General features: G+C 59.6%; 1 protein-coding gene across 2 annotated transcripts; it reads right to left on the bottom strand.

Moving 5' to 3' along the window:
* Window positions 1–714: 714 nt before the first annotated feature.
* On the bottom strand, window positions 715–19832 carry FLOT1 (flotillin 1). 2 transcript variants are annotated; one of them, XM_069000163.1, is made up of 12 exons: window positions 19674–19832; window positions 19143–19218; window positions 18970–19060; window positions 17671–17814; window positions 16912–17031; window positions 16037–16132; window positions 15641–15793; window positions 14993–15174; window positions 13480–13525; window positions 7975–8112; window positions 3674–3829; window positions 715–1234 (listed from the first exon to the last, which is right to left on the bottom strand). In XM_069000163.1, the coding sequence occupies exons 1-12, from the start codon at window positions 19714–19716 to the stop codon at window positions 1142–1144; spliced, it is 1338 nt and encodes a 445-aa protein (XP_068856264.1). In that variant the 5' UTR covers window positions 19717–19832; the 3' UTR covers window positions 715–1141. The 2 variants fall into 2 exon arrangements, with proteins under 2 accessions (XP_068856264.1, XP_068856263.1); XM_069000162.1 differs by having other exon boundaries at window positions 18970–19024; window positions 19674–19826.
* Window positions 19833–24051: the final 4219 nt, after the last annotated feature.

Here is a 24051-nt window from a genome sequence, read left to right as displayed (position 1 = left end):
CCCCCCCGATGTCCTCGGGGTGTCCCTGGGGTGTCCCCAACCCCCCCCCCGATGTCCTCGGGGTGTCCCCGGGGTGTCCCCAACCCCCCCACGATGTCCCCAGGGTGTCCCCGGGGTGTCCCCAGGGTGTCCCCAACCCCTCCCCCCATGTCCCCAGGGTGTCCCCGGGGTGTCCCCAAACCCCCCAGGGTGTCCCCACCCCCCCGATGTCCCTGGGGTGTCCCTGGGGTGTCCCCAGGGTGTCCCCAACCCCTCCCCTGATGTCCCCAGGGTGTCCCCAACCCCCCCAGCGTGTCCCCAGGGTGTCCCCACCCCCCCCCCGATGTCCCCAGGGTGTCCCTGGGGTGTCCCCACCCCCCCCCGATGTCCCCAGGGTGTCCCAGCCCCCCCAGGGTGTCCCCAACCCCACTCAATGTCCCCAGGGTGTCCCCAACCCCCCACCCCCGATGTCCCTCGGGTGTCCCCACCCCCCCCCCATGTCCCTTTTGTGTCCCCAACCCCCCCAGGGTGTCCCAACCCCCCCCCGATGTCCCCAGGGTGTCCCCGGGGTGTCCCCAGGGTGTCCCAACCCCCCCCCCCCCGATGTCCCCAGGGTGTCCCCAACCCCCCCAGGGTGTCCCCAGGGTGTCCCTGGGGTGTCCCCACCCCCCCCCCGATGTCCCCAGGGTGTCCCCAGGGTGTCCCCAACCCCCCCGAGGTGGCTCCGTCGGTGCAGGGACTTTTATTGCTTTGGGGACACCGGGGTGGCACCGGGGGGTGGTGGCACCTTGGGGACACTGCCAGGGGTGGCGGTGGCACCTCAGGGACGCTTTGGGGACTCCTTGGGGGTGGCGGTGGCACCTTGGGGACACTTTGGGGACGCTTTGGTGGCGCTGAGGTGGTGGCACTTTGGGACCTGGTGGCACCAGGGGGGTGGTGGCACTTTGGGGACACGGTGGCACTTTGGGGACACGGTGGCACCGGGGGGTGGTGGCATTTTGGGGACACGGTGGCACTTTGGGGACCCGGGGGGTGGTGGCACTTTGGGGACACGGTGGCACTTTGGGGACACTTTGGGGACCCGGGGGGTGGTGGCACTTTGGGGACACGGTGGCACCGGGGGGTGGTGGCACTTGGGTGTCACTTGGGGGGCGCTGCGGGGTCACTGCGAGGTGCTGGCACTCGGGGAGGTTTTGGGGACGTTCGGGGAGGTTTTGGGGACGTTCGGGGACGTTTCGGGGTCCGTCGGGGTCACCTGAGGGGACAAACGGGAGTGGAGGTGGCACCAATCCCCCAAACGGCCCCAAATCCACCCGGGAGCACCAAAATGCCCCGAATTCACCCCAAACCCACCCAGGAGCCCCAAAATCCCCCGAATTCACCCCAAAATCCCTCAAATACACCCCAAACCTACCCAGGAGCTCCAAAATCCCCGGAATTCGCCCCAATCCCACCTGGCAGCTCCCAAAACCCCCAAATTCACCCCCAAAAGCCCGGAATTCACCCCAAAACCCCCCAAATTTACCCCAATCCCACCTGGCAGCCCCAAAATCCCCCGAATTCACCCCAAAAACCCCAAATTCCCCGGAATTCACCCCAAAATCTCCGGAATTCGCCCCCAACCCCACCTGGCAACCCCAAAAACCCCAAAACCCCCCGAATTCACCCCAAAACCCCACCTGGCAGCCCCAAAATCCCCCGAATTCCCCCCCAAAACCCCAAATTCCCCGGAATTCCCCCCCAAATCCCCACCTGGCAGCCCCAAAACCCCCAAATCCCCCCAAATCCCCCAAATCCCCCCGAATTTCCCCCCAAAAACCCCAAATCCCCCCAAAAACCCCAAATCCCCCGGAATTCCCCCAAAACCTCCCGGCCTCCCCCCAGCCCCTCCCCCACCTGGCAGCCCCAAAAACACCAGAATTCCCTCCAAAAAACCCAAATCCCCCGAATTCCCCCAAAAAAACCCAAAACCCCCCAAATTTCCCCCAAACCCCACCTGGCAGCCCCAAATCCCCCCAAAAACCCCAAAACCCCTGGAATTCCCCCCCAAAAACCCGAATCCCCCGGAATTCCCCCCAAATCCCCCCGAATCCTCCCCAAAAACCCCAAAACCCCCGGAATTCCCCCCAAACACCCCAAATCCCCCGCAATTCCCCCCAGATGCCCCCGAATTCCCCCCAAATCCCCCCCGAATTCCCCCCAAAAACCCCAAATCCCCTGGAATTCCCCCCAAATCCCCCCAAAAACCCCAAAACCCCTGGAATTCTACCCAAACACCCCGAATCCCCCCCAAAAACCCCAAATCCCTCCAAATTCCCCCCAAAAAACCCCCAGAATTCCCCCCCAAAAACCCCAAAACCCCCGGAATTCCCCCCAAAACCCCAAATCCCCCCGAATTCCCCCCAAAAACCCCAAATCCCCCGGAATTCCCCCAAATCCCCCCGAATTCCCCCCAAATCCCTCCGGAGTCCCCCAGAAAACCCCAATCCCCCGGAATTCCCCCCAAAAACCCCAAAACCTCCGGAATTCCCCCCAAAAACCCCAAATCCCCCCGAATTCCCCCCAAATCCCCCCCAAATCCCCCTGGATCCCCCCGAATTCCCCCCAAACACCCCAAATCCCCCCCAAATTCCCCCCAAATCCCCCCGAATTCCCCCCCAAAACCCCAAATCCCCCCGAATTCCCCCCAAATCCCCCCGGATCCCCCCCACCCTTCCCCGGCCCCGCCCCCACCTGGCAGCCCCAAATCCCCCCCAAAACCCCCCCAAAAAAACCCAAATTCCCCCAAATTCCCCCCAAATCCCACCGAAGTCCCCCAGAAAACCCCAAATCCCCCCGAATTCCCCCCAAATCCCTCCGAAGTCCCCCAGAAAACCCCAATCCCCCGGAATTCCCCCCAAAAACCCCAAATCCCCCCGAATCCCCCCCAAAAACCCCAAAACCCCCCAAATCCCCCCGAAGTCCCCCAAAAACCCCAAAATGCCCCGAATTCCCCCCAAATCCCCCCGAATTCCCCCCCAAAAACCCCAAATCCCCCCGAATTCCCCCCAAATCCCCCCCAAATCCCCCTGGATCCCCCCGAATTCCCCCCAAAACCCCCCGAATTCCCCCCAAAAAACCCCAAATCCCCCCAAATCCCCCCGGATCCCCCCCACCCTCCCCCGGCCCCGCCCCCACCTGGCAGCCCCAAATCCCCCCAAAAACCCCCCAAAAAAACCCAAATTCCCCCGAACTCCCCCCCAAACCCCAAATCCCCCCGAATTCCCCCCAAAACCCCCCGAATTCCCCCCAAACCCCCCCGAATCCCCCCAGAACCCCAAATCCCCCCGAATTACCCCCAAACCCCCCGAATTCCCCCCAAATCCCCCCGAATCCCCCCGAAGTCCCCCCAAAACCCCCAAATCCCCCCGAATCCCCCCGAAGTCCCCCCAAAACCCCCAAATCCCCCCGAATTCCCCCCAAATGCCCCCAAATCCTCCCGAATCCCCCGGAATTCCCCCCAAAACCCCCCGAATTCCCCCCAAAAAACCACAAATTTCCCCCGAATTCCCCCCAAAAACCCCAAGTCCCCCCCGAATTCCCCCCGAATCCCCCCAAATCCCCCCCGAATTCCCCCCAAAAACCCCAAATCCCCCCGAATTCCCCCCAAATCCCCCCCAATCCCCCCCCGAATCCCCCCCGGCCCCGCCCCCACCTGGCAGCCGCGCGCCAGCTCCCCCACGGCGCGGGGCAGGCACGTGACCAGCTCCAGGATTTCGGCGGGAACTTTGGCCACGCCCACAGCGCCGGCCCCGCCCACCAGCGTCAGCCGCTGCATCGCCGCCAGGGGGCGCGCTACGGCCTCGGCCACCTGAGGGGGACGGGAAGGGCCCGGTCAGGTTTGGGGTCGGGTTTGGGATTTGGGGTCGGGTTTGGGGTCGGGTTTGGGATTTGGGGCAGGTTTGGGGTCGGGTTTGGGATTTGGGGTCGGGTTTGGGGTCGGGTTTGGGGTTTGGGGCAGGTTTGGGGTCGGGTTTGGGATTTGGGGTCAGGTTTGGGGCAGGTTTGGGGTCGGGTTTGGGATTTGGGGTCGGGTTTGGGATTTGGGGCAGGTTTGGGGTCGGGTTTGGGATTTGGGGTCAGGTTTGGGGTCGGGTTTGGGATTTGGGGCAGGTTTGGGGTCGGGTTTGGGGTTTGGGGTCGGGTTTGGGATTTGGGTCAGGTTTGGGGTTTGGGGTCAGGTTTGGGGTCGGGTTTGGGATTTGGGGTCAGGTTTGGGGTCGGGTTTGGGGTTTGGGGTCAGGTTTGGGGTCGGGTTTGGGATTTGGGGTCAGGTTTGGGGCAGGTTTGGGGTCGGGTTTGGGATTTGGGGTCGGGTTTGGGATTTGGGGCAGGTTTGGGGTCGGGTTTGGGATTTGGGGTCAGGTTTGGGGTCGGGTTTGGGATTTGGGGCAGGTTTGGGGTCGGGTTTGGGGTTTGGGGTCAGGTTTGGGATTTGGGTCAGGTTTGGGGTCGGGTTTGGGGTCGGGTTTGGGATTTGGGGCAGGTTTGGGGTCGGGTTTGGGGTTTGGGGCAGGTTTGGGGTCAGGTTTGGGGTCGGGTTTGGGATTTGGGGTCGGGTTTGGGATTTGGGTCAGGTTTGGGGTCGGGTTTGGGATTTGGGGCAGGTTTGGGGTCGGGTTTGGGATTTGGGGTCAGGTTTGGGTCAGGTTTGGGGTTTGGGGTCAGGTTTGGGGTCGGGTTTGGGGTTTGGGGTCAGGTTTGGGGTCAGGTTTGGGATTTGGGTCAGGTTTGGGGTCGGGTTTGGGATTCGGGGTTTGGGATTTGGGGTTTGGGGGTCACATTTGGGGTTTGGGGGTCACATTTGGGGTTTGGGGTCACATTTGGGGTTTGGGGTGCGGGATTGGGGTTTGGGGATTGGGGTTTGGGGTCAGGTTTGGGGTTTGGGAATGAGGGGATTTGGGATTGGGGATTTGGGATTCGGGGATTTGGGGTCAAATTTGGGGATTTGGGACCAGAGTTGGAGATTTGGGGATTTGGGAATGAGGGGATTTGGGGTCAAATTTGGGAGTTTGGAGCTGAAATTTGGGGGTTCGGGGTTGAATTTGGGAATTGGGGAATACGGGAATGTGGGATTGGGGGATTGGGGATTTGGGGCTGAAATTTGGGAATTCAGAGCCAGAATTTGAGGAGCTGGGGTCAAATTTGGGGATTTGGGGTTTGGGGTTGGGTTTGGGGTTTGGGGCTGAAATTTGGGGATTTGGGATCGGATTTGGGAATTTGGGGAGTCAGGATTTCGGAGATTCGGGGTTTAGGGGTTCGGAATTTGGGGATTTGGGGCTGAAATTTGGGGATTTGGGATCAAATTCGGGGATTTGGGGCCGGAATTTGGGGGGTTGGGGGATGAAATTTGGGGCTTTGGGCAGGAATTGGTCAATTTGGGGCTGAAATTCAGGAATTTGGGGTTTTGAGAGCAAATTTGAGGATTTGGGGCTGGAATTTGGGGATTTGGGGCTGGAATTTGGGGATTTGGGGCTGGAATTTGGGGATTTGGGGCTGGAATTGGGGGTCAAATTTGGGGATTTGGGGCTGAAACTCGGGAATTCGGGTCCAAATTTGGGAAAAATGTTGAGGTTGGGGCTGAAATTTGGGAATTTTGGAGGAAAACTGGAATTCTGGGCTGAAATTTGGGAATTTGGAGCTGATAATTGGGAATTTTTATCCAAAAATTGGGGATTTGGGGCCAAAATGGGGAGATTTTTGGGGGCAATGTTGAGTTCGGGGCTGAAATCTGGGAATTCCAGAGGAAAACGCTGAATTTGGGGGGAAATTCGGGGATTTGGGGAATTCTGGGAATGCCGGGGCCGAAACCTGGGAATGGGGGGGGGGGAATCGGGAATTTGGGGCCACCGAAATGTCCCCAAAGGGTCCCGGAGCTGCCACCCCCAAATGTCCCCAAATGTCCCCCCCAACCCCCCAAAAATGTCCCCAGAGTGTCCCCAAAATGTCCCCAAAGTGTCCCCAAAAGTCCCAAAATGTCCCCAAAGTGTCCCCAAAATGTCCCCAAAGTGTCCCCAAAGTGTCCTCAAAAATGTCCCCAAATGTCCCCAAGGTGCCACCACCCCCCAAAATGTCCCCAAATGTCCCCAAAGTGTCCCAAAATGTCCCCGAATGTCCTAAAATGTCCCCAAATGTCCCCAAAGTGTCCCCAAAATGTCCCCAAGGTGCCACCACCCCCAAAATGTCCCCAAATGTCCCCAAAATGCTCCCAAAATGTCCCCAAAGTGTCCCAGAGCTGCCACCCCCCAAAGTGTCCCCAAAATGTCACAAAATACCCCAAAATGTCCCCAAAGTGTCCCCAAGGTGCCACCCCCTCCCTGTCACGGTGTCCCCAGAGTGTCCCAGAGGTGCTGCCCCAAAATGTTCCCAAAATGTCCCCGAAGTGTCCCAAAATGTCCCAAAATGTCCCCAAAGTGTCCCCAAAGTGTCCCCAAAGTGTCCCAGAGCTGCCACCCCCCAAATGTCCCCAAAATGTTCCCAAAATGTCCCCAAATGTCCCCAAGGTGTCCCCAAGGTGCCACTCCCACCTCTGTGTCCCCAAAAATGTCCCTGAAGAGTCCCAGAGCTGCCACCCCCCAAAAGGTCCTCAAAATGTCCCCAAATGTCCCCAAAGTGGCCCAAAAGTGTCCCCAAAATGTCCCCAAATATTCCCAGAGTGTCCCAAAATGTCCCAAATGTCCCCAAAATGTCCCCAAATGTCCCCAAAATGTCCCCAAAATGCCGCCACTAGCATGTCCCTGAAGTGTCCCCAAATGTCCCAAAATGGCCCCCAAATGTCTCCCAATGTCCCCAAAGTGCCCGAAAGTGTCCCCAAGTGTCCCAAATGTCCCCAAAATGTCCCAAATGTTCCCCAAGTGTCCCCAAATGTCCCAAATGTCTCCAAAATGTCCCCAAATATTCCCAGAGTGTCCCAAAATGTCCCCAAATGTCCCCAAAATGTCCCCAAAATGCCACCACTAGCATGTCCCTGAAGTGTCCCCAAATGTCCCAAAATGTCCCCAAAATGTCCCCAGATGTCCCCAAAGTGTCCCCAAATGTCCCAAAATGTCCCCAAAGTGTCCCCAAAGTGCCCCAAAGTCACCAAAGTGTCCCAGAGCTGCTCCCCCCAAAGTGTCCCCAAAATGTTCCCAAAGTGTCCCCCAAATGTCCCCAAGGTGCCACCACCTCCCAGAGTGCCCCCAAAATGTCCCCAAATGTCCCCAAAATGCCACCACTAGCATGTCCCTGAAGTGTTCCCAAATGTCCCAAAATGGCCCCAAAATGTCCCCAAATGTCCCAAAAGTGTCCCAAATTTCCCCAAATGTCCCCAAGTGTCCCAAATGTCCCCAAATATTCCCAGAGTGTCCCAAAATGTCCCAAATGTCCCCAAAAAGTCCCCAAATGTCCCCAAAATGCCGCCACTAGCATGTCCCTGAAGTGTCCCCAAATGTCCCAAAATGGCCCCAAAATGTCCCCAGATGGCCCCAAAGTGTCCCCAAAGTGCCCCAAAGTCACCAAAGTGTCCCAGAGCTGCCTCCCCCAAAGTCCCTAAATGTCCCCAAGGTGCCACCACCTCCCAGAGTGCCCCCAAAATGTCCCAAAATGTCCCCAAAATGCCACCACTAGCATGTCCCCAAATGTCCCAAAATGGCCCCAAATGTCCCCAAGTGTCCCCAAATATTCCCAGTGTCCCCAAAATGTCCCAAATGTCCCCAAAATGTCCCCAAAATGTCCCCAAATGTCCCCAAATGTCCCCCAAAACGTCCCCAAATGTCCCCCCAAATGTCCCCCAAATGTCCCCAAATGTCCCAAATGTTCCCAAATGTCCCCCAAATGTCCCCAAAATGTCCCCCAAGTGCCCAAAAGTGTCCCCAAGTGTCCCAAATGTCCCCAAAATGTCCCCGAATGTCCCCAAATGTCCCCAAAATGTCCCCAAATGTCCCCAAATGTCCCCGAATGTCCCTCTCGTGTCCCCACCTGGGGCAGCCTCTGCAGCACCAGATCCACCACGGCCGCGTCCCGGAACTGCCCGAAGGCCTCGGCCTTGGCCGCCGCCGCCGCCGCCTCGGCCCGAGCCCGGGAGCCCAGGGCCGCAGCCCGGGCACAGCCCGTCACCTGGGGAGGGGGGAAATGGGATCGGGGACCCCAAAAATGGGGTCAGGGACCCCAAAAATGGGATCGGGGACCCCAAAAATGGGGTCAGGGACCCTAAAAATGGGATCGGGGACCCTAAAAATGGGGTCAGGGACCCCGAAAATGGGATCAGGGACCCTAAAAATGGGATCGGGGACCCCGAAAATGGGATCGGGGACCCCAAAAATGGGATCGGGGACCCCAAAAATGGGGTCAGGGACCCTAAAAATGGGATCGGGGACCCCAAAAATGGCATCAGGAGCCCCAAAAATGGGATCGGGACCCCAAAAATGGCCCAGGGCCGCAGCCCGGGCACAGCCCGTCACCTGGGGAGGGGGGGGAAATGGGATCGGGGACCCCAAAAATGGGGTCAGGGACCCCAAAAACGGGATCGGGGACCCTAAAAATGGGATCGGGGACCCCAAAAATGGGATCGGGGACCCTAAAAATGGGGTCAGGGACCCTAAAAGTGGGGTCAGGAGCCCCAAAAATGGGGTCAGGGACCCTAAAAATGGCCCAGGGCTGCAGCCCGGGCACAGTCCGTCACCTGGGGGGGGGGAAAAATGGGATCGGGGACCCCAAAAATGGGGTCAGGGACCCCAAAAATGGGATCGGGGAACCCAAAAATGGGATTGGGGACCCCAAAAATGGGATCGGGGATCCCAGAAACGGAGTCAGGGACCCCAAAAATGGGAACGGGGACCCCAAAAATGGGGTCAGGGACCCCAAAAATGGCCCAGGGCCGCAGCCCGGGCACAGCCCGTCACCTGGGGAGGGAAAAATGGGATCGGGGACCCCAAAAATGGGATCGGGGACCCTAAAAATGGGGTCAGGGACCCCGAAAATGGGATCGGGGACCCCAAAAATGGGGTCAGGGACCCCAAAAATGGGATGGGGGACCCCGAAAATGGGATCGGGGACCCCAAAAATGGGGTCAGGGACCCCAAAAATGGGATGGGGGACCCCAGAAATGGGATGGGGGACCCCAAAAATGGGGTCAGGGACCCTAAAAATGGGATCGGGGACCCCGAAAATGGGATCGGGGACCCCAAAAATGGGATCGGGGACCCCAAAAATGGGGTCAGGGACCCCGAAAATGGGATCGGGGACCCCAAAAATGGGATCGGGGACCCTAAAAATGGAGTCAGGAGCCCCAAAAACGGGGTCAGGGACCCCAAAAATGGCCCAGGGCTGCAGCCCGGGCACAGCCCGTCACCTGGGGGGGGGGAAAACGGGATTGGGGACCCCAAAAATGGGGTCAGGGACCCCAAAAATGGGATTGGGGACCCCGAAAATGGGGTCAGGGACCCTAAAAATGGGATCGGGACCCTAAAAATGGGGTCAGGGACCCTAAAAATGGGATGGGGGACCCCGAAAATGGGATCGGGGACCCCAAAAATGGGGTCAGGGACCCTAAAAATGGGATCGGGACCCCCACAATGGCCCAGGGCTGCAGCCCGGGCACAGCCCGTCACCTGGGGGGGGAAAATGGGATCGGGGACCCCAAAAATGGGGTCAGGGACCCCAAAAATGGGATCGGGGACCCCAAAAATGGGATTGGGGACCCTAAAAATGGGATGGGGGACCCCAAAAATGGGATGGGGGACCCTAAAAAAGGGATCAGGGACCCTAAAAATGGGGTCAGGGACCCCGAAAATGGGATCGGGGACCCCAAAAATGGGATCGGGGACCCCAAAAATGGGGTCAGGGACCCCAAAAACGGGATCGGGGACCCCAAAAATGGGGTCAGGGACCCTAAAAATGGGATGGGGGACCCCGAAAATGGGATCGGGGACCCCAAAAATGGGGTCAGGGACCGTAAAAATGGGATCGGGACCCCCACAATGGCCCAGGGCTGCAGCCCGGGCGGAGCCCGTCACCTGGGGAGGGGGGAAATGGGATCGGGGACCCCAAAAATGGGATCGGGGACCCCAAAAACGGGATCGGGGACCCCAAAAATGGGGTCAGGGACCCCAAAAATGGGATTGGGGACCCCAAAAATGGGGTCAGGGACCCCAAAAATGGGATCGGGAACCCCAAAAATGGGATCAGGGACCCTAAAAATGGCCCAGGGCCGCAGCCCGGGCACAGCCCGTCACCTGGGGGGGGGGGGAAACGGGATCGGGGACCCCAAAAATGGGGTCAGGGACCCCAAAAATGGGATCGGGGACCCGAAAAACGGGGTTAGGGACCCTAAAAATGGGATCGGGGACCCCAAAAATGGCATCAGGAGCCCCAAAAATGGGATCGGGACCCCAAAAATGGCCCAGGGCCGCAGCCTGGGCAGAGCCCGTCACCTGAGGGGAGAGGGGGCAGGGACCCCGAAAATGGGGTCAGGGACCCCAAAAATGGGGTCAGGAACCCTAAAAATGGGATCAGGGACCCTAAAAATGGCCCAGGGCTGCAGCCCGGGCAGAGCCCGTCACCTGGGGGGGGGGGAAAAATGGGATCGGGGACCCCAAAAATGGGGTCAGGGACCCCAAAAATGGGATCGGGGAACCCAAAAATGGGATTGGGGACCCCAAAAATGGGATCGGGGATCCCAGAAACGGAGTCAGGGACCCCAAAAATGGGGTCAGGGACCCCAAAAATGGCCCAGGGCCGCAGCCTGGGCAGAGCCCGTCACCTGGGGGTGGGGAAATGGGATCGGGGACCCCAAAAATGGGATTGGGAACACTGAAAATGGGATTGGGGACATCCTAAATGGGATTGGGGTCCTAAAAAATGGGGTCAGGACCCCCAGAAACGGGATCGGGGATATCGAAAATGGGATCAGGGACCCCCAAAATGGGATCGGGAACCCCAAAAACGGGATCAGGACGCCAAAAATGGGGCTGGGACCCCCAAAAATGGGATTGGGGACCCCCAAAAACGGGGTTGGGATCTCCGGAAATGGGATTGGGAATTCCCGGGAATGACGAGAAACCCCAAAAATCCCCCAGAAACACAAAAAAATCCCAGATGTGGGACCCCCAAAATCCCCCTGGGGCCCCCCGAACCCCCCCGGGACCCCCAAAATCCCCCTGGGGCCCCCTTAAACCCCCCAGGACTCCCCAAAATCCCTTCAGGGACCCCCAAAACCCCCCACAGGACCCCCCAAACCCCACCTGAAACCCCCCCAAATCCCTTCAGGACCCCCCAAAATCCCCGTGGGACCCCCAAAAACCCCCCCGGGACCCTCCAAATGCCACTTGGGACCCCCTAAAATCCCCTCAAGGACCCCCAATTCCCCCTCAGGACCCCCCCAAATCCTCCCAGGACCCCCCAAATCCCACCCAGGAGCCCCCAAAATCCCTCTGGGACCCCCCAAAATCTCTCTGGGACCCCCTAAACCCCCCCGGGACCCTCGAAAATCCCCCCCGGGACCCTCGAAACGCTGCCTGGGACCCCCCAAAATCCCCCTGGGACCCCCAGCCCACCCCCAGGACCCCCCAAAATCCCCCCAGGACCCCCCAAAGGCCACCTGGGACCCCCCAAAACCCCCACGGGACCCCCCAAAATCCCCTTGGGACCCCTCAAAATCCCCCAGGATGCCCCGAACGCTGCCTGGGACCCCTCAAAAACCCCCCAGGACCCCCCAAAATCCCCTCAGGACCCCCCAAACTCCCCCCGGGACCCCTCAAAACCCCCCACGGGACCCTCCAAAAACCCCCCAGGACCCCGCAAAATCCCCTCAGGATCCCCTCAAACCTCCTCGGGACCACCCAAAATCCACCTGGGACCCCCCAAAAACCCCCCAGGACACCCCAAACCCCACTTGAAACCCCCCAAAATCCCCTCAGGACCCCCCAAACACCACCTGGGACCCCCCAAAATCCCCCTGGGACCTCCCAAAATCCCCTCAAGGACCCCCCAAATCCCCCTGGGACCCCCCAGATCCCACCCGGGACCCCCCAAACCCCCCCAGGACCGCCCAAATTCCGCCAGGACCCCCCAAAATCCCCTCGGGGACCCCCAAATCCCACCACAGGACCCCCTAAAATCCCCCCACGATCCCCCAAATCCCACCTGGGACCCCTCAAACCCCCCCACGACCCCCCCAGAATCCCCTCGGGACCCCCCAAATCCACTCAAGGACCCCCAAACCCCCCACAGGACCCCCCAAAATCCCCTCGGGGAACTCCCAAAATCTCTCTGGGACCCCCTAAACCCTCCCGGGACCCTCGAAAATCCCCCCTAGGACCCTCCAAATGCTGCTTGGGACCCCCCAAAATGCCCCTGGGACCCCCCAAATGCCACCTGGGACCCCCCCAAAACCCCCACGGGACCCCCCAAAATCCCCCAGAATGCCCCGAACGCTGCCTGGGACCCCTCAAAAAGCCCCTAGGACCCCCCAAACTCCCCCCGGGACCCCTCAAAACCCCCCACGGGACCCTCCAAAAACCCCCCAGTACGCCCCAAACCCCCCCAGGACCCCCCAAAATCCCCTCGGGATCCCCTCAAACCTCCTCGGGACCACCCAAAATCCACCTGGGACCCCCCAAAAACCCCCCAGGACACCCCAAACCCCACTTGAAACCCCCCAAAATCCCCTCAGGACCCCCCAGACACCACCTGGGGCCCCCCAAAATCCCCCCCAGAACCCCCCTGGGACTCCCAAAATCCCCTCAAGGACCCCCAACCCCCCCCCCCCACGATCCCCCAAACCCCCCCAGGACCCCCCAAAAACCCCTCTGGACCTCCCAAAATCCCCTCAGGACCCCCCAAATCCCCCCATGACCCCCCAAAATCCCCCCAGGACTCCCCAAAATCCCCCCCCAGGACCCTCCAAATGCCGCCTGGGACCACCCAAAATCCCCCTGGGATCCCCCAAACCCCCCCAGGACCCCCCAAAAACCCCTCTGGACCTCCCAAAATCCCCTCAGAATCCCCCCCAAACCTCCTCAGGACCACCCAAAATCCACCTGGGACCCCCCCCAAAATCCCCCCAGAACCCCCCAAAACCCCCCACGGGACCCCCCCAAATCCCACCCGGGACCCCCCAAACCCCCCCAGGACCCCCCAAATTCCCCCATGACCCCCCAAAATCCCCTCGGGGACCCCCAAATCCCCCCACAGGACCCCCCAAAATCCCCCCACGATCCCCCAAATCCCACCTGGGACCCCTCAAACCCCCCCACGACCCCCCCAGAATCCCCTCGGGACCCCCCAAATCCACTCAAGGACCCCCAAACCCCCCACAGGACCCCCCAAAACCCCCCCAGGACCCCCCAAACCCCCCCCAGGACCGCCCAAATCCCCCCCAGGACCCCCCAAAATCCTCCCAGGACCCCCCAAATCTCCCCCAGGACCCCCCAGAATCCCCCCGGGACCCCCCAAACCCCCCCAGCCCCCCCGGCCCCCGCTCACCCTGAGGGCCTCGGCCTCGGCCTCTGCCTGCAGCAGCACCTGCATCCTGTAGGGGGCGCCAAGTCAGGGGGGAGGGGCCTCTCTTAAAGGGGCAATGGCTCACCGTGAGTGGGCCCACAAGGGTGGGGGAGTGGCTGATTTGAAGTGGGCGTGGCTTCTCCTAAAAGGGGCCGGGGTCTTAAAAGGGCAATGACATCACCTGAGGTGCGGGCCATGTGCTTCTTAAAGGGGCAATGGCTCCAGACAAACCGGTGGGGCCCATCAAAGTGGGATCATGGCTGACTGGGAGGCGTGGCTTAACTCTAAAGGGGCGTGGCTCCCCTTAAAAGGGCCATGGCTTTACCCAACAGGGTGGGACCCACAGGGTGAAGGTGTGGCCCCATTTAATGGGAGGAGCTTCTCCTCCAAAAGGCTCTCTTAAAGGGGCCATGGGTTCCCACAAAAGGGTGGGGCCCACCAGTTGGGTGCGACTCACTTTAAGGGGGCAGGGCCTCTCTTAAAGGGGCAATGGCTCCATTTATACTAGTGGGGCCCACCATGGTGGGGGTGCCTTTACTCTTTGAACTGGCAACACTTTTCTTAAAGGGGCAATGGCTCTGCTTACACTGGCGGGACCCACTATGGTGGGGGTGTGGTTTGTTCTTCAAAGGGCAACACCTCTGCTAAAAGGGCAAGAGCTCCACCAAAACTGGTGGGTCCCCCCAAAACGGGGCAGTTGGTCCCTTAAAATGGCAATGCCATCAGCTACGCTGGTGGGACCCCCCCCAAAACACCACCACAGATGACTGGGAGAGGCCATGACGCCTCCTTAAAGGGGCAATGGCTTTGCCCTTAAAAGTGGGACCCACCAGGGCATCTCTTACAAGAGATAACAGCTCTCTTAAAAGGGCAATGGCTCCACTTACACTGGTAGGACCCACCACGGGTGAGGGTGTGGCTCCTTCTTAAATGGGCAATTCTTCTCTTAAAGGGGCAACAGCTTCACTTCTAAGGGTGGGACCCACGGGGGGTGTGAGTCACTTTAAGGGGCAGGGCTCCTCTTAAAGTGGCAATACTTCTCTTAAAAGGGCAATAGTTTCATCCGAACCAGTGGGACCCACCAAGAATGCAATTGTGGCTGACTGGAGGAGCTGTGACTCCTTCTTAAAAGGGCAATGCTTTTCTTAAAAAGGCAACAGCCCCTCCCAAACTGATGGAACCCACTGGGGGTGTGGCTCCTTTAAGGGGTGGGGCTTCTCTTAAAAGGGGCAACACCTCTCTTAAAGGGGCGATGGCTCCACTTGCACTTGTGGGACCCACCAATACAGCAATCTTGGTGCCCTTAAAAGGGCAACAGCTTCACCAAAGCGGTGGGGCCCACTACTGCGAGCAGTGTGGACTCTCCTTAAAAGGGCAACGCTTCTCTTAAAAGGGCAACACCTCCACCCAAACTGGTGTGACCCCCCCCCCCAAATGCCTCTGGGCCTGACCGGGGGAGGGGGGACGTGGCTGCCCTTAAAGGGGCCGTGCTCACTTCTGTGCCTCAGCCAGCTGCTCCAGCCGGTAGCGCTCGGCCTCGGCCGGTTTGCGCACGGTGGCCTCGAGCTCCTGCTGGCGCCGCCCGACCTCCTGCTCCTGCAGCTGCGCCCGCTGCGCCCGCTCCACCAGCGCCACCTCGCCGCGCTGCGCCGCGATCGCCTGCTGGGAGCGCGCCGCCTGCGCGGCCACGGGGCACCGGTGACACCGGGGAGGGTCCCGGGGACCTCGGGGTGAGGGGCAGGGGGGTCCTCAGGTGACCCAAGGGGCAGAAATTTGGGGGGAAACGCCAGGATTGGGAGGTTCCCAGTTTTCTGGAGGGGTCTCAGGTGCTCCCAAAGCCTTTGGGGGGTGATCTCAGGTGTCCTGGGGGTGGCCCAGGTGGCCCTGGGGTGGTCCCAGGTGTCCCGGGAGGGGTGTTCCAGGTGACCCAGGAGACCCAAATTTGGGGGGGGTCCCAAGGAATGGTGAGTCCCAAGCTCCAGATGAGCTCCCAAACCCTTCTCATATCCCAGGTGAGACCTCCCCCCAGATGGCCCTGGGGTGGTCCCAGGTGGCCCAGGGGGCCCAGGTGGCCCAGGTGGCCCTGGGGTGGTCCCAGGTGGCCCAGGGAGCCCAGGTGAGGCCCCCCAGGTCGAGCAGGTACCTGCAGCTGGAAGGCCAGCTCGGCCGTGGCCCTGCGGGCGCTGACGGCTCCGTCGCACTCGGCCTGGGCCACCTGGAAGTCGCGCTGGGCCCGCGCCGTGGCCTCCTCGCTCAGCAGCTGCGCCGACACCTGCTCCTGCCGCGCCCGCGCCTCCTGTAGGGACTGGGCTCAACTGGGAGCACTGGGAGGGGCTGGGGGATGGGGTACTGGGGGTACTGGGAGGGGCTGGAATGGGACTAGAAGGGTACTGGGCGTACTGGGAGGGACTGGGAGGGCACTGCAGGGCACTGGGAATACTGGGAATACTGGGGGGTGACTGACAGGGAGGTGCCCCAGCTGCCCCCAGCTGTCCCCAGCTGTCCCCGGGTGGCCCCGGGTGGCCCCAGGGTCACTCACGCGGATCCCGGCGTCGCGTTTGGCCTCGGCCTCTCCCACGCGGGCGTCGCGCTGCACCTGCGCCGTGCGGCCCTTCCCGAGGGAGCGCAGGTAATCCTGCCGTGGGGACAGCCCTGTGTCACCTCCTGTCACCTCCTGTCAGCCCTGTGTCATCTCCTGTCACCTCCTGTCAGCCCTGTGTCACCTCTGTCACCTCCTGTCACACCTGTGTCACCTCCTGTCACCCCTGTCAGCCCTGTGTCACCTCTGTCACCTCCTGTCAGACCTGTGTCACCTCTGTCACACCTGTGTCACCTCCTGTCACCTCCTGTCACCTCCTGTCAGCCCTGTGTCACCTCTGTCACCTCCTGTCACCCCTGTCACCCCTGTCAGCCCTGTGTCACCATCTCCTGTCACCGACTGTCACCTGTGTCATCCCCTGTCACACCTGTGTCACCTCTGTCACATCCTGTCCCACCTGTGCCACCACCTCCTGTCACCTGTGTCACCTCCTGTCTCACCTCCTGTCACCGCCTGTCACCTCCTGTCCTCTCCTGTCACACCTGTGTCACCCCTGTCACCTCCTTTCACACCTGTGCCACCACCTCCTGTCACCCCTGTCTCACCCCCTGTCCCCCCTGTGTCACTTCTGTCACCTCCTGTCACCCCCTGTCCCCCCTGTGTCACCCCCTGTCCCCCCTGTGTCACCTCTGTCCCCCCCCATCACCCGGGCCCAGGTAACCCCGGGACTCGGTCACACCTGGGTCACACCCAGGACATCCCAGGTGTCCCCCCAGGGCTTCCCAGGTGTGCCCTAAGCCCCCCCAGCTGTGCCCAGCTGTGCCCAGCTGTGCCCAGGTGTGCCCAGGGGTGTGCCCAGGGGTGCCCGGTGCCACCTGCTCGTCGTGCACGTCCTTGAGGGTGTAGCTGACCACGGAGATGCCCATGTTCACCAGGTCGGACGAGGCCACGCGGAAAACCTGATCCGAGAACTTCTGCCGGTCCTTGTAGATCTCCTGGGCGGGGCCGGGGGCGGGGCTTAGCAGGGTGGGGCTTAGCGGGGCTGGGCTGGGGGCGGGGCTTAGCAGGGCGGGACCATGGGGGAGGAGCTTAGCGGGGCGTGGTTGGAGGTGAGGGGTGGGTCAGAGTGGGCATGGCTTGGAGCCGGGGGGGTGGCTGTGGCCAGGTGGGCGTGGCTTGAGCCGAGGGGCGGGGTCAGGATTGGGGGCGTGGCTTAACGGGGGCGTGGCTTCTGGTGGGTGTGGTCAGGGGGCAGGGCATGGGGTGGGTGGGGCTTTGGCAAAGGGGCGGGGCTTCTGTGGGGTGGAACTGGGGGCGTGGCCTTGCCAGTGGGTGTGGCCTCTTGGGGTGTGGCTTTTCAAGGGGAGGAGCTTATGGGTCACATGGGGAGGGGACATTTAAAGGGCCACGTCCCTTTTAAGTGGGGGGTGTGGTCATCCAAGGGGGTGTGGCCATCCAGGTGGGCGTGGCTATCTCAGGGGCGTGGCTTATGGCCCCCTGGATCTTCCAAGTGGATCTGGGAGTTCTTAAAGGGCCCATGTCCCATCCCAAGGGGCAGGGAGTCCATGATACTCCCAAGTGGGCGTGGCTTCCCCGGGGTGGGCGTGGCTCCCCAGCTCGGGGCGTGTCCCCACCTCCACGGTCATGTGGGCCATGATGGCGCGCTGGTGGCCCTCCAGCGTCTCCAGGGCGATCTGGCCGATCTCGCTCTCCGACTTGCCCAGGAACATCTGGCAGGCGGCCGCCAGCATCTCCTTGTTCTGCCCCTGGATCTTCACCTGCGGGGGGCGGGGGATGGGGGGGCTGGGATCACCTGGGGACACCCCCCAGGCCACCCCTGGGACCCCCAAATGAGTGCGGCCCCTTTAAGGTGTCATTGCGGCATTGCCCTTTTAAGAGGCTGCTTTCTTGACTGGGTGGGCCCCACCAGAACAGAGCCCTTTTAAGGGGTCTCCCCACCTTGGAGGGGGTTTGGGGGTGCCCACCACCCCAAGCCCCTTTCCAGGGAGGTTTTGCCTCCTTTAAGGGGGTCCCCACCACCCCAAGCCCCTTTTAAGGGGGGTTTGGACCCCTCTAATGAGATTTGGGGGTCCCCCCACCCCAAGACCCTTAAAGGGTTGGATCATGGCCCCTTTAAGAAGCTTTTAGGGAGGCCCCACCACCACAAACCCTTTTTAAGGAGAGTTTTTCCCCCCCTTAAGGATTTTTAGGGGTCCCCACCACTCCGTGCCCCTTTTAAGGGGGTTTTGCCCTCCCACTACAGGGGGTTGGGGGTCCCCAAAACTTCGAGCCCCTTTTAATGCGGTCCCCGTCTCTGAGTGCCCTTTTTAAGAAGGCTTTTTTACCCCTTTAAAGGTTCCTGGTGGGCCCCACCACTCCGAACCCCCCTTAAAGGGCTCCTTCCTTCTCCCCGCTTTACTTCGAGGGTCCTTCTGCCATCGCCGCTTTAAGGGCGCTCTGAGGTTGGCCCCACCATAACCCTCATTTAAAAGGGCAACACCACCCCCGTTGGTTCCGGCAGGGGAGACTCGGGGGGGGGGGGTGCGAGTCCCAAGGGGGAATTTGGGGGTCCTGGGGGAGAATTTGGGGGTCCCGAAGCGCTTTTTGGAGGTTTCCAAGAGATTTTGGGGGTCCTGAGAGCGTTTTTTGAGGTTCCAGGGTGGTTTTGGGGTACCCGCCTGGGATATTTGAGGGTCCCGGGGAGGACTTGGGGCATCCCGGGGAGGTTTTTGGGGGTCCCGGAGGAGATTTTGGGGGGTCCTGGAGGAGATTTTGGGGGGTCCTGAGTGGATATTTTTTGTGGTTTTGGGCGGGGTTTTTGGTGTTCCAGGGGTTTAAGTGGGGGTTTGGGGGTCCGGGGGGAGCTGGGGGGTTCCGAGGGGGATTTTGGGGATCCCGAAGGGATTTTTTGGGGGGGGGGGGTTTGGGGTTACCTGAGCGATGCCGGTGACAGAGATGGGGACCCCGTGCCGGGTATAAACCTTCTCACTGCGCACGGGCAGCGTCAGCGTGTTCAGGGAGATCCTGGGGGGCCCGGGGGGGGTCACCCCAAATCCCGGGGGACCCCCCCCAAATCCCAAAAGCTCCCCCCCAGCCCCCTCCTCACCGCTGGATCTGCTGCAGGCACGGGATCACCAACACCCGGCCCCCCGCCACCATCACGGGGGGGCTGCGGCAGAAACCTGGGGGGGCACGGACGGCTCGGGGGGGGACCCCAAAATCCCGGGGAGTGGGGGGGAACACGGGGAGACCCCCAGGAATCCCCGGGAGGGGTCCCAGGAGGGGTTTGGGGGGGGGTGGGGGGGTTCTCAGGAGTCCCGGGGGGGGGAATGGATGGGGGGGACCCTCGGGAAGGGGTTGGGGGGACCCAGGGGTTTTGGGGTGGGGGGGTTGGGAGGGGTCCGAGGGTTCCCAGGGTGGGTTTGGGGGTCCCGGGGGGGGGTTGCCAGGAGGTTTTGGGGAGGATTCTGGGGGTTCCCAGGAGGTTTTGGGGGGATTCTGGGTGTTCCCGGGAGTTTTGGGGGAGTTCCGGGGAGGTTTTGGGGGATTCTGAGGGTTCCCGGGAGTTTTGGGGGATTCTGGGGGTTCCCGGGAGTTCGGGGGGGTCCCCAGGAGCCCCCGGGCCCCCCGAACTCACCCGACACCACCATGGCCTCGTTGGGACCGCAGGTGAAGAACATCGCGGCGGGGGAGAGCGCGGGGCCGATCGGGATCGATCGGGATCGATCGGGATCAGTCGGGGCCGATCGGGATCGATCGCGATCCGCGACCGCCGCCCCGATCCCGACAGCCCCCGCGCTCGGCACTTCCGCATTAGAGCGGTGACGTCATCGAAGCGGCCATTTTCCATTGGCTGATTTCCTCGGGCGGGAAAGGGAGCCTATCCTGCCTGGTAACCGATGACGTCACGGATGTCCCGGATTCCCATTGGCCGCTCCGCGCCCTGGAAAACGTTATCCATGGAAAATGAACCATTCCAGTAACGGCCGAGCCCGGAGGCTGAGGGGAGTGACGGGGACTGGGCAGCTCCAGACCATGGCTGGGTCATGGTCACGGTCATCTCATGGTCATGGTCATCTCATGGTCATCTCATGGTCACAATCACATCCCGATCATGGTCATCTCCTGCTCATGGTCATCTCATTGTTACGGTCATCTCATGGTCTTGCTCAACACATGGCCATGGTGAGTTGTGGTCATCTCACGGTCATCTCTTGGTCACAATCATCTCATGCTGATGGTCATCTCACAGTGAAGGTCATGTCACGGTCACAGTCGTGGTCATCTCACGGTCACCTCATGGTCATCTAATGATTGTCTTGTGGTCAACTCATGGCCACAATCATATCATGGTCATCTCACAGCGACGGTTGTGCCATGGTCATCTCATGGTCATGGTCATTTTCTGATCACCATCATCTCATGCTCATGGTCATCTCTCTGAAATGGTCATTTCATGGTCACGGCCATCTCATGGTCACCTCATTGTCATGGATCACCTCATGGGCATGGTCGTGTTGCAGTCACCTCATGGTCATCTCTTGCTCCCAATTATCACATCCTCATGGTCATCTCACAGTCACGGTTATCTCACTGTAATGGTCATGTCATGGTTGTGTCATAGTCATGGTCATGGTCATTGCATGCTCATGGTCATCTCAGGAGCCTCTCATACTGTGGTGGTCAGCAGCTGGCCTGAAAGCCTCACAATAAGAATTAATCCCATTTTAGAACTCCCTGGTTTATAACTGAAATAATGAAGACAGAACTGAAATTATAGCAGTGCCCTGACCGGTGGGTTGTGTAATCTGACCAGTGTGGAGTGTTGGAGAGCTGGCCCCGGCCAATGAGAACGCAAGGAGCTCTTGGCTGGTTGGTTGGGTGGCCACTGGTTCAGCCAATAGGGATGGACCACACAGAGCTTCGACTCTGTGTAAGTAAAGGAGGACTCCATAAACGTTGGCCGTTGTGCATGAAACCCGTGTGTCTTGTGGCTTCTCTGTCTCCAAAACTGCCACAGTCTCATTGGTAACTTATGGCCACAATCATATCCTGGTCATCTCACAGCTGTGCTTGTGTCATGGTCATGGTCATGGTCATCTCATGGTCACAAGCATCTCATGCTTGTGGTCATCTGACTGTAATGGGCATCTCATGGTCTTCTTGTGGTCATAGTTGTGTCAAGTTCATTGTCTGGTCATGGTCATCTCATGATCATCTGGTGGTCATCTCATGGTTATGATCGTGGTCATCTCATGTTCCTGGTAATGTCATGGTCACAGTCATGGTCATCTCATGATTGTCTCGTGGTCAACTCATGGCCACAATCATGTCACCGTCATCTCATGGCTGTGGTTATGTCATGGTCATCTCATGAGCACGGTCACTTCATGGCCATCTCCTGGCCATGGTCATTTCCCGATCATCCTCACCTCATGCTCACAGTCATCTCATTGTTATGGTCATCTCATGGTCACAATGATCTCATGCTCATGTTGTGGTCACCTCATGGTCATCTCTTAGTCACAATCATCACATGCTCGCGGTCATCTCATGGTCATGGTTCTGCTCTGGACACAGCCATGGACATCTCATGGTCAGAGTCATTTCCGGATCACCATCATCTCATGCTCATTGTCATCTCACCATAATGGTCATCTCATGGTCATCTCTTGGTCACAAGCATCTCATGCTCATGGTCATCTCACTGTCACAGTTACCTCATTGTAATGGTCATCTCATGGTCATGGTTGCATCGTAGTCATGGTCATTGCATGGTCGTGGTCATCTCAGGATCATGTCATGGTTAACTTATGGCCACAATCATATCCTGGTCAGCTCACAGCTGTGCTTGTGTCATGGTCATGGCCATCTCATGGTCATCTCTTGGTTACAAGCATCTCATGCTCATGGTCATCTCACTGTAATGGGCATCTCATGGTCTTCTCGTGGTCATAGTTGTGTCAAGCTCATTGACTGGTCATGGTCATCTCATCATCATCTGGTGGTCATCTCATGGTCATGGTACTGTCATGGTCACAGTCATGGTCATCTCATGATTGTCTTGTGGTCAGCTCATGGCCACAATCATGTCACCGTCATCTCTTGGCTATGGTTGTGTCAAGGTCATCTCATGAGCACAGTCACTTTTTGGTCATCTCACATCATGGTCATCTTATGGCCATCTCATGATTATGGTCATTTCATTCTAATTGTCATCTCATGGTCATGATCATGTCATGGTCTCAGTCATGGCCATCTCATGGTCATGGTCATTTCCTGGTCACCATTATCTTACGTTCACTGTCATCTCTCTTTAATGGCCATCTCATGGTCATCTCACAGTCACCTCATGGTCACGACTGTCTCACAGCCATGGTCAAGTCATGATCATCTCATGGTCTTGATCACCACATGGCTGTGGTGTGTTGTGGTCATCTCATGGTCATTTAATGGTCAAAGTCATGGTCATGGTCATGGTCAGGGTCATCTCATGGTCATGGCCATCTCATGGTCATGGTCATTTCCCCATCACCATCATCTCATGCTCACAGTCACCTCATGCTCACGGTAATGGTTGTGGTCGTGTCATTGTGTCAGGGACCGAAGACGGGTCTGAGGCCTGACGTATTTGGTCCGTGGTTGTGCACATTGACGAGATAATGCAGAAGAAGACCTTGGTGTTGGTTAGTAGAATTGACCTGTAGCAATGAAGCTCTGTATCGGCCACCTGGTGGGACTCATCCTGGGCAAGGAGGAGCAGTACATCACAGAGCCCTTGTTGGCACGGAGGTGTGATCGTGGGCCCATGGGACCTCACCTCCTGCGCTGGCCCCGCATCAGATGCTGTTGAAACCGGCCGCTCCTGAGGAGGAGATACAAGGGGTGGCCCTGGGCTGGAGGGCAGGGGTGACAGGATGCCGGCCGCTTTCATCCCGGGCACGCCCTGAAGCTGCGCTGCCCTCCTGCCCCTCCTGCTCGGGAGCCGGGCTCTGTCTCCTCCTCCTGCTCTGCGGCTTCTCCAGCATCCAGGAGTCGGCATTTACTGTTGTGTCTTGGTTTGAAAGGCAGGTGTCTGCTAAGGAAGGCAGGAGCCTCCCTTGGAATGGCAGATGCAACCCCCTTCCCTCCGAATTATTATAATTTAGAAATCAAGGGGCTTTCTGGCAAAGATGTGGGAAATAGGAATAACAGTTCTTTACTATTATATATCTATATGTGTATAACCAGTCAAACAAACAGCAATAACTATGGCAGTAACAGCAAACAATCCCAAACCCAGTCCCAGCCTTCTCGGCTGTCAGGCCCTTTCCCCTCGGGTGCAGTTCCGCTCGCAGCCGGCAGGGACGCTGGCGGCTCCCGGTGAGCAGGGCAGGTGCGATGGTTCCCCCGCGCCTGCAGGGGGCGCTCCGGAGCGAGCTCGGGGAGCACGCGGCACTGGTGGCCTGGGATCCCGGGAAGGGATGGAACAAAGGCTTCACAAACCACTTGGCAGCCAATCCCGGTGTCCGGCCAGACCCTCGGGAAAGGCAGGCTGAAAGGGCAGGGATGAGCACAAATCCTTGGTGGCAGACGAGATGTATCCAAACAGGGAACCCCCTGGAGGTCTGGGCAGGCAGGGCGAGCACGGCTCCAATGTAGCAAAGGCTCAAAGCAACAGCGGGGCAGGGCGGCCACGGCCGGGCTCTCAACGGGGCAGGGACGGCGGATGTGGGATCCCCGGGTTTCTCCAGCAGGAGGAGATAAAACAGCCGAAGAAAGCAGCCTCCCTCTCTGTCCAACTGCAGGAGACCGACTGCCCGCACACCCAGGTAAAACAAAAGAGTAGCCAGATGCACCCCACTCCCAATGGCTGGCTCTTTGTTTTTCTGAAGAACCCAGCCATTTGTCCCCCTAGCAACACCAAGGGGGAAAATTCCTTGAACAGAAAAAAGAGGAACAGAGAGCTCCTAAAACCCCAACACATGGATCATCTCATGCTCTTGATCCCTACACGGCCATGGTTGTGTTGTGGT

The sequence above is a fragment of the Aphelocoma coerulescens genome, unplaced genomic scaffold, assembly GCF_041296385.1.
Source record: "Aphelocoma coerulescens isolate FSJ_1873_10779 unplaced genomic scaffold, UR_Acoe_1.0 HiC_scaffold_75, whole genome shotgun sequence".
Classification (NCBI taxonomy): Eukaryota; Metazoa; Chordata; class Aves; order Passeriformes; family Corvidae; genus Aphelocoma; species Aphelocoma coerulescens.
This window is presented reverse-complemented; position numbering and strand designations above follow the sequence as displayed.